General features: G+C 45.1%; 1 protein-coding gene across 4 annotated transcripts in view; it reads right to left on the bottom strand.

Moving 5' to 3' along the window:
* SKI (SKI proto-oncogene) overlaps positions 1–18,138 on the bottom strand; it is an 88,520-nt gene that overhangs the window by 56,767 nt on the left and 13,615 nt on the right. For 2 of the 4 annotated variants that reach the window (XM_015882469.3, XM_015882471.3), the window contains exon 2: positions 8,084–8,194. The exons of the other annotated variants lie outside the window; for them this stretch is intronic. In XM_015882469.3, coding sequence (XP_015737955.1) covers positions 8,084–8,194 — 111 coding nt within the window. The remainder of the gene's footprint in view (positions 1–8,083; positions 8,195–18,138) is intronic. 4 annotated transcript variants of the gene reach the window in all.

Here is an 18,138-nt window from a genome sequence, read left to right as displayed (position 1 = left end):
AAACATTTCTACATAAAAACCCAAGGTAGCTTTCTCCATGTGATTACAGCCGGGCCGCAGTAACGAAGACCAGATGTGCATTCTGCATTCCAGCACATTTGTTAATCTGGAGGCTCTGCATTGCGAGGGGGGTTAGAACAGTTCACAGAATGATTCACTTTAACCAGGTCCGACTGCTACAGAACAGCATTTATTCGAATGTTTCAGACATTTCTCTCTCAGTTTTTGTTGTTGCAATACCCTGCGCCCCGTTCTGCCTGCCCACTGATCCTGCAGCACACATTCACGCAGTTACTCATACCCCTCATTTTCATTATGAGAAGAAGAATCAGGCCCAATGGTCACAGCATTCCTTCGATGCACAAAGCCTATCTGTGATTCCTGCCACATCTGGCAAACGGGAAGTTCCAGCCTTAACGTGATGTGGGTGCAGCAGTGGTGAGCAGGAGGAGCTACAAGCACATACAGAACACAGGTTGGCAGATGAGCAGCCTCACAGAGCCATCCCAACTTTTCCTTTCCTTCAGAATACCTCACAGCACCACCAGGTCTGCTGTATCACCTGCCCGTAATGCCACCTGCTCCCCACAGTGCTCTATTGGCAATGCTTCTGTTCCCAGACCAGCTCGCATGCTGCTCTGAACAGCAGCCCCTGAAATCTTCATCTGGTTGCTTCCCTCCAAGGTCTGGTACAGTGGCGTAACAACCTTTTATAAGCTACTAATTGAGTTCAGGGGAAAAAGGTAACTGAACAGCCTGCACTTGCCGGTTCATTGTTTGGGAGGCTGCCTGGCCTCTCCATCTCACTGCAGCATCTCACACAGTTAAGCTGTTTAATTTCTCTGCTCCCCATCTGAGGCTGTGCTAGTCAGTTCACCTTATACACAGGCAACATAAGGCACCAACAGGGCCAGGACTGCCCAGGATCACCATCGTTACAGCTCCCCATCATGCCCACATCCCACCTTTTGGAAGGAAAAAACATGCAGGGGGAACAGCCTGAACTTTTGACCCTTCTTACAGACACCCAACCAGAACAGAGAGCAGCCATAAAGGTGTCTGTGTTAGGGCCCCGAGCTCATGACAATCGTCTGCAGCTTGTTTCCTCACCATCCTCCTCCAAAAAACGTTGATGACTTGTTTTATGATTGCCAGATGGTGGGCTCACCGCCTGCGAACCTTCCTCCCACCCTGCTGACTGCCTGACCCCACATAAAACCAAGGGGCCGAGCCCTGCTCTGCCCATCCCACCGCAGGAGGATGCTGAGCCCCTCCAGCCTCAAAGCTGATCCCATTTGTATCACCCTGGTTTCAATTGTGCGAGGAATTCATGCCCAGCTTTAGAAGCAGGAGAAGGTTAGCTATTTTTAAGACTCATATTGTACCAAAAGTATACAATCTATTTAGGAGGTAGCCAGGAGAGCAGCATCTCCCACTGCCCCAGTCCCCGAGCTCAGTGAGGCTGGGATGATGCCACACATCAGCTGCACGTCACCCCTACATCTTGTTCTGCCATAACTTTCTGGATCCTTTTCCCCCGGGTCCTCTCTCTTACTCTGCCCATTATTACAACTCTTCAACTCACAAGCACCACCAAAGCAGCATTTGCTGTTGCCTGTTTCAGAGCCAGCACACTGGGTTGGATGGATGCTCAGGAGGCCATTCCTACACACCGGTTCATAAGGTGGTTTTCTCATTCTCCCACCAGCCCATGGCAGTTCACTCCAAAAGCAAAGGAATTTGGCCTTACTCTGTTACTCCGTTCCCTTTTCCCTCCATTCCTCCCTCTGCCATTTTAACCGATAAAACCACAAAGTTCACAACCCCACTGTCCGAGGATTCCCCTCAGATATGGTGTCCTCCCCCACATCAGTGATAAACAAGATTTACAGGGATGCTGACCGCATAATCCTCTAATTTCCCCCCCAACATACCAACACGCCATAAAGTTTAGTGCGCCCCCCTTTCTGTTGTTGTTTACAATACAATCCTGTTTTAGCTTCTGTCTTGAATAGCTATCACGAAGGTCAGTTAGATCTAATTGCTCTGGGTGCCTCCTAATGACCACAAATAGCGCCTTTTTAATGAGCAGGGAAGGAGGAGAAAGGAAGAAAACAAAAAGAATTCAGCCTTTCAAACCCAGAGAAAGCCACAGCTCTGCGCTTCTCTCAATTACACACATCTTTAACTCCTGTGAACTCTACAAGGAAACAAACGCTGGTGGAGGAGCTCAGAAGGTACCTTTAGTTTTTCTATCTATATTTAATCAGGCTGGATTCTGCTCTCATGCGCTCAGATGGACTGCAGTGCTTCCAGCTCTCCAGGGCAGCAGGGCCCACAGCCGTAACGCAGCGGTGCAGATTCAGCCATGCCAGCAGTAAGCCAACAATTACACAGCCAAATGAGCACCCACGCTCCATTCAGGTAGAATTTCTTATCCGCTTCTGTTCAGGCTCATCAGTTAAGTCTTAATTTTCTTGTCTGCCTTCATCCTGCCCTGCTATAATTCTCTACCCAACACGCTGTCCCAGAAGACCTCGCAATGCTCACTACTTCTATTTCCCTTGTGCCCTGATCTTACCCTGCTAAATAACAAGCCCAGATGGTAGCAGGCATCCTCAAGATAACACAGAATACATCGGAGTCTTTAACAAATAACAACAATAAATCTCTCCCCAAAAACAAACATACAAACATAGTGTATCAAAGGCAGCTTCAAACATATTTCTGTTCAGTTACAAATCAGAATTAAAATGGCCAATAACTCATGAATGGGTCCCAAAAATAAATCAGTTCAATGATCTGCATAGTCCAATATTCAGTAATGACCACGACTGAAGAACATGAAGTCAGCTCTCCCAATGGTTCCCCTGGGAATCCTGCTCATTCTAGAGGTGGACGCTGTTCTGGAAGGGAATATCTACTGGCCTTAAAATCTGCCTTGAATTCTTTGGGAAATCCAACTTCATCTTTTTTATTTCCCCTTTTCCTGCTTCCAGAGCATGGAAAGGCTTCTAATTCTGTTCCCACAATTGAGGTTTTCTTTATTCACTTCTATGACAAAGGATTCATGACGCTGACCATCCTGAGCTCTATTAGAAAATCTACGTAGAACTGAAAAGGAAACCCTCAGGACGTCTGTTTTTTGCAATTCTTGTTTTTTCATGCAGGATTTTTGCAGCATCTGGCCAGCAGAAGGGCTGAAACATCCCTCCTACTGCCTGCACGTAGCTGACATCCCAGCACTAAACAGAGAGCACATTAATTCTTCCAAAAGTGCCAAAAAAAGTCAGATACCAGAAAATGCTTCTAAAAATGAAGGAAGTTGTTTACTGATTTAACATGCACTCTGCTTATAAGTTAACACCAGGAGGGCTTTTATTAATTAACAGTGTGCTGTGAAACCTTCAGAGCGAGGGGCATGTGGAATGTGGATACCCTTCATAGCAGCGCCTGAACCAAATGGATCAATGTCTTAAAAAGAAGTCAGGAATTTACACTTGCATCCCCTACTTTTTCTTCAGCAAAGTAACAGGACATCCAGAATCCAGTCCACATTATAAAGAATGCTGCCCAGTCAAATTAGTTCTCCCTGAACTCAAGGAAAGGAATATGAATGTAAGGCTTCCTAAATAGCAAGACACGCTAAGCTGATTTACACTCAATTCTTGCTAAAACTAAGAGGTCCAGTTCAGCAGTTCAGTTTCTCCTTCGACAACTTCTCTACAGGCACCATTCATTAAGTTCTACTTTGCAAAGAGCATTTATGCTGAAAGCCCTCATAACATGCAGTGCCATATACTTTTCCCATGCAAAGCTGAAATAAAATTTGGAGGGGGGAGGGGAACCAGAGCTAAACGCAGCCTCCATTTTACAAATAAATACTGTATATGGGAAAGAACATTATGATCTGTCTATCTCGTGCTATTTAATTGTCCCCTGTAATTTACGTTTCCAAGTAACTCTGCTTTGAATGCAGCTCAGAACATTTTGATAGCTATCCAAACTTTTATCTTTCTTCTCCTACACTGAGGTTTGGTTTCTGGCTTTGCTACTTCTATAACGAGATTCCATGTTACCAAACAAGACCCTGCTTCATCTTTTTCTATGCACAAAGGGCAGCAATCAGTCTTCCCTAGAACTCACCAGGCCAAGTGTGGCATATGGATTTTCTTTAAGGTCTATTTTTCTTCTGCTACTGACTCAGGCAGCTCCTGATCCAGCTGCAGTGCTGGGGGAAGGAATTCCTAATGCTACATTTGCTCTCTCACCTGTCAAGACAGCGCAGCATTTCCAAAGTCCATATGCAGCCACTCAAACGAGTGAAAGAAAAACAAACAAACAAAGCAGTACACAAATCAGGCACTTACTGGGAAAACGAAGGCAGGCTCAGAGGCAGCACATCAAAGGTGCCACAGTGGGGAAAGAAAGGACTTCTTCGAGCAAAAGCAGAGCCCAAATTACACGTGCTTCTGACCAGTTCTAACTGCCTTCTAAGGAAGGGCAATGTCTTACTTAGTGGCCCTTTAAGAGGAAAACCTACATGCCAACAGACAAGAGATCTCAGATACAAAGTTTCCTTTATATGCTTGTTAATTGGGATCTCCAAAGTGAAATGGCCTTCGTCTATTTTTACCCCTAGGAAATAACTGAGAGGAAGAAGAGAAGAAGTGAAGACAAGAGAGAGAAGCTGCATCTAGTTGTGCACTACTAAAACATGTTTCTTCCCACAACTTTTAATAATACATATATTATATATACACGTTTCCTATAATGATGATTTAGAGTGATTTTGGGAAGCTCTGTTTGGATGTTTTTCTGGAAGTATTCCAAAGCTGAAAACCCCAAAACTGAAAGGGACAGGAGAGGCAGGAAGAGAGAATATCTGTCCTTGCTTAGCAGTATACTGATCAGAGCTACCAAAAAACAACTTCCAGCAGCATCTGAGGAGGGGGCTGAGCTGCTGACCAGCTCCCAGGTCTACCCTCAATTGATTTAAGTGCACCAGGTCACTGGGAGCTGGCAGACCAGCATCCTCATCCACTCACCATTCCCTCTGGGCACTCATGCTGCAGTTTGCTGCCTCAAACAAGAGTCTGGTGGTCATGACACCCAGCTTTTATTTGCAAGTCTGAAGCCACAATAGAGAGGTCAGAACTCGAGGCAAGAGGCGAGGGCTCCCTGCTCCCAGGCTGGGTGCCAAGGGAAGGGCTCAGCGTGCCCCCGACAGCCTGGGCACTGGGGTTCTCACTGCAGGTCCCCTGATAACATCTTGTGTGGCCACAGACGAGCCACCAGGTCGTTCCTTATCTCAGCTTACTCCTCTCCGAGGCAGATAAAATAAAACTCTTTGTCACAGGGTCACACAATGGCTGTTTAACATATGTAAATGATTCCAATAGGCTCGGGCAAGCTAAGCAGGAAAGGCAGAGCACTGCTGGTGGTACTGTTGGAGCTGCAGCGCTGACAGCGTGTGATGTCACTGGGGCAGCAAATCTTAATGCTGAGCACACAGAAGTCTCTTTAGATGCAAAAGCAAAGCACTGTGAAAGGATTGTATTCCTAATCAGCCTCCTGTCAAGCCCTGGCTTCCATTTGCCCTTAAATCCCAGCGCGGCAGCATGATGTGTGTGCGTGAAAGTGCCTGCGTGCCTGGCCTCTCCTTTTGAAAAAGGAATCTAACAAATCCTTCCAGACAGCATTAGAGAGGAGAGGAGGCACCACCAGATCAAAACAGCCGCCTCAAGTGACCCCTGTTCTGCCTCAGAGACAGTTGCATAAGCTTTGTACGGGAGTGGGAGCTGACAGGAATGCAGCACGACAGAACGGGAAGCTCAGGTCAGCAGGTTGGGTTCAGCTGCTCATAGTCAGGTAATTCTGCACCATGGCCGCTCCTGCCACCCTACATGGAGCAGTGCCACCACGAGCACCATTCTGGGGTCAGGACACACTTCTGACTTGGGGTGAAAGAACCATCTGTCTAGAAAATCTGCATCAGCTCAAGAGAAACGCTGCAAAAAAGACGGAGCAGCACCTTCTAATAGCATCTGTGTGAAACCGAACGTGCTGGACTAAGAGTTACTGAGAGTTTGGTTTGCTTTCTGGGTACCTCACAGTCCTAATGGAATGTGGCAAAGGGCATTCTGAAGATCTAAGTGCTCTTTATCCCGGAGCCACCCGAAATAGCATCTTGTGATGTACTTGTGAAATTCTGAAGAAGCCACACAAAAGCCTGGAAGCCACGGGCTGTGGAAAATGGAGCACAGCAATGCAACTTATGATCACACAGACCATGGGAACACACACAGGAGAAGAAAGGAGACATTCAAACTCTAGATGAGTAGTGAATGAGTCTGGGAACCTCATGTTTGGGAGAGCTCTAAAAGAGGGGCTTTTAAAGGAGGGACACGGGCTTTCCCAGCCCTGACCCACCACCAGTAAATTGTTGCTGTCTGTTTTTTCCACTACTTACTGACATCACACTGCTTGAGAGCCTTAAACATCCATCAGTATCTGACTTGAATGGAGAGTTACTCCCAGAAGATACGAGGGCACAGATGAAAGAGTGCTGAAGACTTCGGAAAGCTTTGGTCAGGGATCTGTGCTGTAATTTAATTAACAGTTCAGCATCCAACACGTGACCACAGCCAGCTCTGACAATTTAAGTCTTCACTTCCTTGGAGAACTTAGTCTAAACGTTCTGGAAGAGAGACCTCTTCCTTACAGACCCTTCCCAGACAGGGTCACTATGTATAATACCACTGTGCTTTCTCTCCTCATTCTCCTTACAACAAAAGCTTTTCCCTTCCTTACATCCCTAAGGATGTTCCTCGAGGAATGAGTGCCGCTGCCCCACTGCCCACCTCGCTGCATGATGAATTAATGTCTGATGCTACTCCCCCCAAAACACAATGCAGGATATCAGAGCACTTCTGGCAATGCTGCAGAAGTAACTGCTGAACCCAGAACACTTACAGGAACGGGCCAAGAAGTATTTCAGTCTTTTCAAGTAGATTTCACTTGAACCTGCTGACCACTCCTTTTGAAGAGGGAAGAGCAAAATATGCCAGTCTAAGAGTGGGAGGAGGAGAAGTTCTGCAAAAGCAGAACTAGCCCTTGGAATGTACATTCAGGTAGTTCTGCTTTTGCTAGTTCAGATGGAAAACTAATAGAAAAAGAGACACAAACAATATCAACAACTTCTGTGATGTTTCTCAAAGGGGCTTTTTTCCTCCCTCCCTCTTTTCTCAGTACCGCTGCTCAGCATCAGAAACCATGACACATACACTCCCTGTTTCTCTATGGTCACAGGGCTACAGAGGCTCAGTGGTGCGAGTTTGCAATTCCCAGAGATTAAACGGGGCAGTTCTTTCATCAAAGGTTCTGTCGTGTTACTTTTCTCGGATCAAATTTTGCTTTGCCAAAAGATATCTAAAATTTCAACTGTATCAACATGCACAAATAGGAGGTGGAAGCTTTGTTTCGCTTACCACCTTATTTGAACTGACGATGCATTACATCACTACAGCCCATCCACAAAACAAAGCAATCCCATAAAAACAGGCCAAAATACTTGATAGCCCTTGCTCTATGACCAGCTCTTCATAAGCATGCTCATTCAGAAATGAAACCCAAAACATGGGCTATCACTGCTAAAGCCTGGAGATTTGGAAGGAGTTATTTACATCTCTAAACATTGGTAATCCTGAAATGCATGAGTCTGGCACTTCCAGAAAACCAGGCCAATGTAAGGCATGTCCAGCCGTACACACAAACTCACTTAGGGTCAGTCGAAAATCACAGGCAATGAGCAAATTATGCTCCAGTTATGTCAGTGCACATCCCAAATCAGCGGAGTTACACGGGCTTTTCACTGAGAGCAGTCTGCCCTATTTACTGTAACAACCACACACAAAGCACAACTGACATCTTACTGGCACCGAGCTGAATGAGAACATGCCTACCATAGTTAGCATTTAACACTATAGATACACGTGAACGCATGTATTTCAGAATCATTATTGTTTTCCTTTCCCTTTAAAGGGAAGGAACTCCCCACACCCACCCCTGCAACCCTCTGCACCTCATTTCCATCTGGCTGACGCTGCAGTACCGCTGAACCTCCAGCTGGATCCCACAGCATTGTCTTGAACATTTTGTTCCGCCGGAGCTGAACTCTAGGAGACTCACGGTTCTAAACAAAAATCACAAGGCTTTATGTACAAGAGCAGCCTCTCAATAACAGCCCGTGCCCCTGGTACCGTGGCGGACAGGCTGGAAATAGGGTCGGCTCATGGAATGAGGCCAGTTGTTGTGCTGTGGGGTATTTTGTTTTGGTTTTCAGACACTGCTGCTTCTCACACAGCGCAGACAAACAGGGAAGACTCTTCCTTTCCCAAATGCAAGAAGGTTAGCTCGGTATCTCTGAAAGCCTTCCCAGACTGTGGTGTGAGGGCGGGAGCCACCTCTCACATACTGCTATAGCAACAAAATGTTTTTCAAGCACGATTTGTTGAAAACGGTAAGCGAATTAAGACCCCACAGCACTGTAGTTAGTTCTGCATATCTGCATTTTTCCTTTCCTTCAGTGAAGGACAGGAGAACCACTGGCCATAGCAGTGATGTGGGAGGCTCGTGGGTACCACTGCTGCCACCCTCGGTGCCTGCAGCCCAAGCTGGATACACACCAGGAGCAGCCCATCCCAGCCTGGCTCGCACACAGCACGATGCCTGGAGTAGCAGCCCCCCTCCTCCCCCCCACCAGGGCACATGGAGCAGAGCTGAGCCCTGCTGCAAGGGTTAACAGAGCAGGCTGCTCCCATACCTCGCCCTCATCAAACATGGCAAGAGGCCTCCCATGCTGGAAACTCCTATGACCCAGTTAAAAAAGACAATGACCCAATTTCATTATGACAGGAATGAAGCCTTTCTAATTTTCTCCGGCAAGAGCTGTCTCAACTGAACAATTCAATTCCATTAGAAGTAGCCCTTTCACGGTGCAGAAATTTGCAAAACGCTTTTTTTTTTTTATTGCCACAGCCTTACCCTTTTATGGCACATTCATGGCAGCATTTATTCAAATGCTTTACAAATTAAGAAAACACATTTAATACGGAATAATTCCCCACACTCAAATTCCCCTCTTGTTTTTAGATGTAAGAATTCCAACATCAAGCCAAGATAAGACGTTCCCAGGTATTGTGATGAGTGCTGATTTCAAGGCAGTGTTACTCTAACTGAACAATGCACACATTGCTTTGGTGGCATCAAACTCCCTTTGTCACTCCAGCAAAAAGGTCACAGCAAAGCGCCCTGAGATGGCTGTGGGCATATTGGAATGCACCCACTTCATGAAAAGATGCATTCGATGAAAGCTGCGTGACAAGACCTTTGCACAGGAGAATCAGGTGCTAAGTGACATGCGTATCTCACTGTAAGTATGAATATGACAACGTGAAAAGTCAGCCACAAATGCAGAGAGGAAGTGCTAATCAGTGCACTTGTGTTTAAAACAAGGAAACACAGCGTTTGCCTTGTGTGAAACTTTTAGATCATTGTAGAAAGTTCTGATTTAGACAAATCCTCAACCCGGAGCCCGCCTGATGATGCGATTTTCAAATGAATTAGTTGCGTAAAGACTTCGCAAATCCATCCTTGCAATACAAAGCAGAGAATGAGTAAGGGAAAAGAGAGTGAGGGTCAAGGCAGGCAAAGGAGCAGACTAACCCCATGTCTCACTCCTTTGAGCAATCCTCACCACTGTGCCACATCTGCTGCTCAAGCACAGGTCACCCCACTGCAGCCATCCAGCCCAATGGATTACAGTTGCATTGGGGGTAAAGGAGCGTGCACAGAGCCACAAACAAACAGCAAAACTCTCCTGAGCCTCAAAATGAAGTTACTGGATCCTGGCAAGCAACTTTCGCCTCTGGTGCTTAATCCATCCTACACTGGTTTGTTTCTTCACGTCATAAGCTTGCTTTTTATTTAATTATACTCACAGCGTGTGCAGGAAATATGGTGAGATTTCAGAAATGATTGTTAACACCTTGACCAAAAGCACAATGTAAAGGATGGCAGAATAGGAGAAAGAGGCACGGGCACTTATTTAAAGCACAGCTCTTGACAGGTTTCTGTCTGACCTGGACCTGCCTTGCCAACTCAATGGACTAAAATCTAAGCTTGCTGGCTCCAGGCAGGTACAGAAGATGCTATTTGATAGCTGTCATTAGGCAACTGGGACAGAAGATGCTATTTGATAGCTGTCATCATACAATTGACTCAAGTCACCTGAGAAGACCTACAAACTAGAAGGCTGGAACACCTACTGTAAAGCACTTTGTACCCACATGTCTATTTTTCAACAGCTGTAAACCCAAACATGAAGTTCTCTAACAGTCAGATGGAGGCCTTTTTATTTAATTAAACAGACAAGTTGACTTAAAGAGTGAAACACTGGAAGAAATTAGGAGTAAGATCCACAAAACATTAAGAAAAAACCCTCTCAGTCTTTAGATGGCATCTCAGAACACCTGTAGGTTGGACAGCAGCAGCATCACTGCATAGCGAGGCATCAGGGCAAGCTGAGGTCATGGCCATATCGAGTCACCCTGAGCTTGCTTTCAGCCTCAGAACCCTACAGTACACATGCAGGGTGTATAAGGCAGGCTTAGGGACATATATATTTCAGTTTCTGACAAGGAAATGATCTCTCCCACGTAGCAGTGCTGCCCTTTCCCCATTTCATGTAAAAGATGAAGTGAGATGAAGTGAGACAAGGCTCACAACCCTCCTGGCCTTTCCTTGCCTATCTGGATGTCTCCCAGCTATGCCCACTGATCCACAGCAGCACAGCTGCACCACAGGATTGATTAAAAGAGGAAGTTTTCCTTGACACCGCCACTGACACCCTGGAGACCGCACTTGTGCAACCTCCACAGTGTGGTTGGTTCCCTTGCCACAAGCTCAGGATTCAAAAATAACACGACAGCACAATATTTTGTCATTATTTCCTCCTTTCTCCATCGCAATTAGAGCTGCATTTTAGGATCTCACAAAGAGCCTACAGAAAAATAACACGTACTTGGTTCGATGGGAGCCTCTCCAGGCCCCATGCCCCAAATGTTGGCAATAAGACAAAGTGAGAAAAAAAATGGAGTTACTTAGAGAAGGAGAAACGGGGTTCGCCACTTTCTCTTCTGAGAATGTCAACTGCTTCTGAGGATAATGCTCCTAATCTCTTCCATCTCTTCCATTACATAAATTCACAGCAACCACAAGCTTGCAACGAGTGCGAGGCCTAAGGTGAGGTAACGTCCCAGTGCCTTTCATACATATTCATAAAAAAAACAACACTCAGCAATAATAACATAATCCTGTATGTATGTAAAACAATCCACAGAAATCCTCTCAACAGCCCTGCTGGGCAGGGAGGCAAACATTTGCTCCTGTTTCACAGAGAAATGAAGTAACTCGCCCAAGGTCACCCCTCTAAATGGCGTCAAGAGCTGGGACTATAAAACAGTTCTCTTGACTCAGTCTCCTGCCCTGCCCACTAAAGCAGTATTAGCTCCTTGCACCTTGGTAATAACAAGGGGAGGACAGTTCCTTCCCCACCACCCATGAACAAATTATACCTAGCAAACACCAAGTAATTTGAGAGGAGGAATGAATGAACTCCTGTGTAGTTAATTCCAGGAGCGGATCCAGTCCAGGCCTGCCCATGAACAGAAAGAAATTCTTTCACATGCACGGGAGAGAAGAAAGGAAGAAAGAAGAGGGAGGAAGACAACAGTTATGTGCTAAAATTGGAGTAAAGCTCAGTAATCTCTGAATAGGAGATAAAACAGATTGACCACCCTGGAAACTGAGCTGCCTAAATAAGGGTGTAATTTTTCAAGTACACGAATTGACTGCTAACCTGGCTTACCCTGCAGAACCTCCAAGGTGTGCTTGTGGCTTTAAATATTTTCTTGTTGCTGCTTTGAAGGCAAGAACAGACATGATCTCCAAAGCATCCGCTGATATGTGGCTGAAGGGAGGGTGGAGGAGGAGGAGGAGGAGAACACTGTAGCTAGCTGAGAACTGTCAGATCGTATTTGCCATCAAGGAATGCCATTTCCCAATGCCTGAGTTTAACTCTGGAATGAGATGCACGCTGCTGCTGACCCCTTTGCTGACATTCTATAGATTCCCTTATCTCATCAGCCCCTGAGCATCCCATCCTCACTCCTCCGCGTTCATGTTCCCAAACTGTCAATCTCCCTGCAATGACTCACAAGGTTCTGAACCCACCATTCGCCTCTATGAGTCTTACTATTTTTTCATACGTGTCCTTCTGGTTTAGATTGAGAGGTGTCTCATTCTTCTTAAAAGCTACAAACAAAATTAAAACGAATCACTGAGAGCAATGTGCCCTCAGCGCAACAGCCTCCCTGAGAGCACTGCATCCTTCAGAGAAAAACACAAGAACCTAATTCTGCTCTTCATGATAGCACTGTAAACGAGGAATAATTCTACCCAAGTTAAACAAGCCACAATCACTGTAACAACCACTGTGAGCAAAAGCAAAGCTGGGCCTGAATCTGTGGGCAGATTTCAGAAGCGACAATGAATTACAAAACACATCGCAAGGGTATATTGAAGTTCAGCTCTGCTTTGCACATTCTCTATGTATTCCCCTTACAACCGAGCTATAAGCATGCTCTTTAGCTATGCCATAATCCTCACCATTATATATGACAACGGAGCTGTTTATGCATTGATGCTGATGCAACCAGCAGCTGTGTGTTACTGACACAGTTCTGAGGAAGGTGGAGTGCTTTGAGATGGATGCCAACCAAGATTCCAGCAATGGCTTCACCTGCTGTACCCACATCCCTCGAGGACAGCCTCCGTCCTTTCCCTTCTGTCGCCTCAATTCTGAATACCCCATATGAAACCAAAGCCTCACTCAACACTGCACTTTTTCAGCTGTAACAATTCAGTAACCAGTCAAGGGACTGTGTTAGTGCCCTCCCATCTAATATTGCAAGGAGAAAAGAATAAAATAAGACTGACCTCATATTTATAGAGCTGCTTTGGTGTTCCTTAAGCTATTAAGTGGCTTGAGCAAAAGGGTTAAAGAAAACCTAACGTGTTATTTTTTTCACAGAGCATAGACCCAAACACAAACATGCACATCCATACGTTATTCAATTTGCTGGTTTAATCAGCAAGTACCAGTGACTCAATTAGCCTCTTAGCAGTGCCTAAATGCCACTAATTCAGCCCTCTGGCTGCTGCAGCCATACATACCCAGCTTGTCCCCTTAGATTTAGCGGTAACAGCACAACTATTCTTCTCATGACAGCACCAGGGGCCCAGACAGCCTCCCTCTCCCTCTCTCTGTTCTGCCAACCACACAGAAAGAAAAGACCCCAGGGCTGACTGTGTGTGAGCGGCGAGTAGGAGGCAAAAGGAAGAGGGAGACACTATTTCTATTCATTTTAGAGCTTCGTCCACCAAAACCCTTAAAAAAAGAAATATACATTCACAGTAGCTCACGGTTTAGAGCAACAGCCTAACAAGGTGTTAAAGAAAAGATACTGACCTAATCTTTAGCAGCCCCACTACACAAAGGTTTCACAAATGACAAGCTGGGGCTGAAACAACACTGCTTGCTTCCATCTCATCCTCACTCTCACCATCACAAGTCTGTTCCCTGGATTGTCAATGCTTCAGGATAAAGAACTAACGTGTAAACCAGCATTTTATCTGAAACTTTCGTACTGTTAGCAAACTCAAATAACAACACAATGCCAGTGAACAAACCCACCTTGGCTCGCTTATTCCGTACACTCAACAGCACATTTGTTCAGTTAATCTTTGCAACTGTCCTTTATATAATGACTAATTCAGGCAGATTGATTCCCTGGTGAGTTGTTGCACATTGTGCAGCCATAAAAGCACCAGTGACAGTCAGAGAAGGTGACAGGAACAGTAGGCTGGTGTTAGGGCAGAAGCCAAAAGGAGTTTTGGCAGCAACTAGGTATATGTCAAATTAAAGTGACCAAGCAATCCAGCTTCAAAAGTATTGACTCAGTATGAACAAAATGTGCTGTCAAAACACAACGTGTCAGAACTGAACCCATCAGATCTATTCTACTTGATGACTATACGGAGAATTACAGGTCAGAAGAAACACAGGAGATCCCAGAGGAAAAAAAACACTGTACTAATTAACTTGCAATGTGGAAAACAGAGCGTTCTTACCCAGAAAACAGAGCCAAAAGACAGAGGAGCTCTTCCCTCTCTTCTTCTTTATCTTTCTCGACACTTAAATATCAAAGTTTATTAATTCATGTTCAAAGTGGAGTCACACTTATGTTCCAGTGCCACAATGCTTGCATTATGGCTTTAAATCCCTCCCATCAGCTTCCCTGCTGACATTCACTTGGCATCTTAAGACTGCGTAGGAACCTGGGGATCATACAAACTGTATTTCTAACATAAAATGAAACAACTGGAAAAGAAAAAAACAAAAACACGCCACTTCCAAGTACTAGACAGTAAACAGACCTTGCACTCCTACTCCCCTTTCCACATTAATATTCAACAGCTTAAAATAAAGATGCACAAAAAAACAGGGAATCCATAGAATTAATTAAACTTTCAGCATTTCATTTCAGCAGTCTCTGGTTTCCCAGCTGCACTGAGGTCACAGAAAAGACGAACATCACACACAGAGCTGTCAGAGCTCAGGTTGGGTAACGCAGGTTGTTCCTGGAATTAGATGGGGCTAAGGAGAATGCAGGGCCTTAATTAATGGAAACAAAACAACCTGTCCCCAACAAACAAAGGCATATACTCAGCTAGCATAAATCAGCACAAACTGCAGGTAAATAGTATAGCAAAAAAAGCAAGTCAGTTTCCCGTTCTCACGGATAACACTACCACAGCCTTGGACTGGGGAGATGATTAATGTATAAAGTTTTGATGTCCTTCACACCTACTGCACCAAAAGATATCACAAATACCAAGCTGAATGTTATCACCTCGATACAAGCAGATGCTGCTAAGGCTATTCCAGAAGCGACACCAGCACAGAACCTTCCACCTGCATAAAAGCCCAGGCTGGCTTTCCTGTACAAAACAGGGGGAAATTGTTGCCACCGAGGGGAACTCCATGGGAAGAGAGCACAGAGACAACATCCTGCCCAGTGGATTCTAGGAGTGAAGCCCAGCTTCTAAAAACAGAGTTGCAGGCAATTGGCTCCAGGCTCCGGTATCCCCTGTGTCCCTACTGCTTTCACTGCTGACCCCCTGCACGCTCATAAAGCCAGCTGCTCCCAGGGCATCCCAGCAAGCACAGACTGCTGCCTCCCTTACAACTCAGGCTTCAGGAAACAATAGGACAGGCAGATCTTTGTAGGATTTATTTACTTATTTATCTTTAATAGCAGAGCCCAGCCACCCAGGGTGCGTGGAAGTGTCACTGTGAGGGTGTGCTCCTTCCAGAAGCTGGGACAGAAGCTACGAACCTCAGCCTGATCCTCATCAAAGCAGCGTTTCCCTAAATACAGTAAGCAGGCCAGAGAGCAGCTCTACCTAAATGAGGAGATCACAACCAGACAGAACGAAAAGGAAGAATGTTCAAAAACGTTCTCTTGAGTAGGTGATGTTACTGCAGCTCATGGACATTTTGTCTTCCCTTGTCAGAAAAGCTGGCTTGCTAATTTATGGGCAGAGTGGGAAAAGCAGAGGGAAACAGACAGACACGGAATACTTAAAACAGGACTCAGAATGGAGACAAAGCTCCCCTTTCACCTCCTGCTGCTATTTACCATCTGGGATCCTGAAAAGGGGGTGATGGGTAGCTTTGTGATAGGTTTGGCAAGGGGCAGGACATTTAGGATTTTCTATGTGTAACGAGGTCATGTGTCAGCGCCTTCACAGCACATGGGAACACAGTCCAAAAGGAGGTTCAACAAAAGGGCTGCCCTGGCCAAACAGGAAAGATATTCTATTAAAAATAGAACAGCGGTAACACGGGTTCTTAATAAGATTAATAATAAATTTGAAGGAAACGTCTCCAGAAACTATCTTGGAAAAGCACAGAAAGAAATAAGGCATTAATATATCCCGTTATTTTTACAAGTACAGAGAAGTTCCCAAATCACAACATCTCTGCTTCTGCTTGGAAACCAAAGCGGCCAGGAGATTCCATGCTTCCTGGTAACTTTTGCTTCCTTGGCCCATTAACACTGAGATCAGGAAGTGGGACCAGGACAGGATTACATAACAGCGCTGAGATTCCCATTGATACTGAGGAGGTGGCAAAGACTGAAATCCTACATGTCAGAAGTGTAATATTTTTCTCTATTTCTAACATGGCTTTGTGTCACAAAAGCATTTCATAAAAAGCAGATGCACTAAACACAGAGCACTGCTTTAGAAATGCTTCTCCTGCTTTTATAAAAATTATTAATGGGGTGAATTTCTTTAACACACCTCAATACAGTGAGTCTCTAAACAAGTTCCTTTTGCCCAGCCTGGATGGCTGCTGACTGAAGTGATTTGAACAGCACCGCTACTACAGACAGTATCTGTGCATTTGTTAAATGATTTAAAATCCATCCAAGATGAGGAGATGCAGGAAGCAGTCACTAGAACTAATGCAGCAGTGTCTTATCCACGTCTCTCAAAAAGCTTTGGTTGGTAAAAACTCTGTTTTCCAGTCTAAAAGCTTTAAACTGAAGTCGCCACTACTCAATCATCAACCTGACAGTGAAACTAAAGACTGTAATAAAAGACAAATGAGCAAAATTTCTATGCGTGCTGATGAAGTTTAAGCCAGATAATAAAGAAATTCTTTTAAACAATGGGGAGTACCTGTAAACTCGTGGTGCGATGGACTGTAGGTGCAAATGTTCTTGTTCCTTCCAAACCTCCAAAAAACAAACTTAATAATGGCAGATCCGCATATAATAACATTAGCTTCTTAACATCCTTCACTTATCACCTGACCACTGCTTAGAGATCCTTTTAAAGACAGACAAGATAGATGTTTCTATAAATTTTTCCTCTGAACTTCCATGTGAAGGCAACATGTAAAATAATACATCTATAGCATCTAAAATACTGCAGCTGGGAGCTCAGGGGAAGCTCTCTGCACCAAACCAGCATCTTCCAAACCAAATGCTGCATTATAGCATGACGCTTCATGGCTAAATATCTTGCAGACCTTTCATGGGTTACCATTCCTATTTGTTCATGCGCATTTATAGTGGCATCCTGGTATATGGAAACCGAGGGAGGGGAGGTGGAAAGTGAGGAGGAGAGAAATACCTACAGGCTGTGCGTGGAAGCTGAAAAGTTCTCCATAGCCAGCATGCCTGAATGACAACAGATGATAAACTTTGCTTTGCAATTCAGATCTACCTTTGATGTATCTGCTATCACTGGGATAAATGTTATTTGAAAACAGGTACCCAAACAGCAGACCTGTACCCAGTTATATGTTATTTGCAGTGCACCAGGAGCCTCAGCTGGGCCACGTGCTGTGCTGAGCCAGAGGAAAGTGTAGCCACATACTCATGTGTGTCTGCGATGCATTAATGTGTGAGTTGGGGTTATTACGGGAGGAAGTCACTGAAATCAATCAATCTTCTTCTTATCTCTCTCCTCTCATTCCTGCCATCACCTCAGCATTTCAAGAAGCCAAACGAGGCCACAAAACAACAACACCCTGATGCATGATTCAGAAAGGCAGGGATGGCCTTTGCAGCATCACCTGAGTAAATGACATCCCTCACACACTCAGACATCTCAACTAAAAAGATGGGGTACAAAAGCAGCCCCAGTTCTGCACTGTCACAAACCTGTTTCTTGTTTTAACACTGGGCTACTTTCATCATTGCAGCCACGCTGACACAGCAACGTGCTGATGTGCTGCAGCCGTGCAGAAAAGCCACTTGTTTCAAACTCTGTCTGGACAAAAGAAAGCATTTAATATAACACACTGCAGCCACATCGGGCAGTTAAGAAGATACCACAATATTGGGATCATCGAGCTGGAAGAGCAGGAACGACACACAGCCTTCCACTCCAAATTTTAAGCACAAAAATCCTTTATTATTTTTCTTAAAGCATTGTTCT

The sequence above is a fragment of the Coturnix japonica genome, chromosome 9, assembly GCF_054131305.1.
Source record: "Coturnix japonica strain WE chromosome 9, WE-NBRP24, whole genome shotgun sequence".
Taxonomy (NCBI): Eukaryota; Metazoa; Chordata; class Aves; order Galliformes; family Phasianidae; genus Coturnix; species Coturnix japonica.
This window is presented reverse-complemented; position numbering and strand designations above follow the sequence as displayed.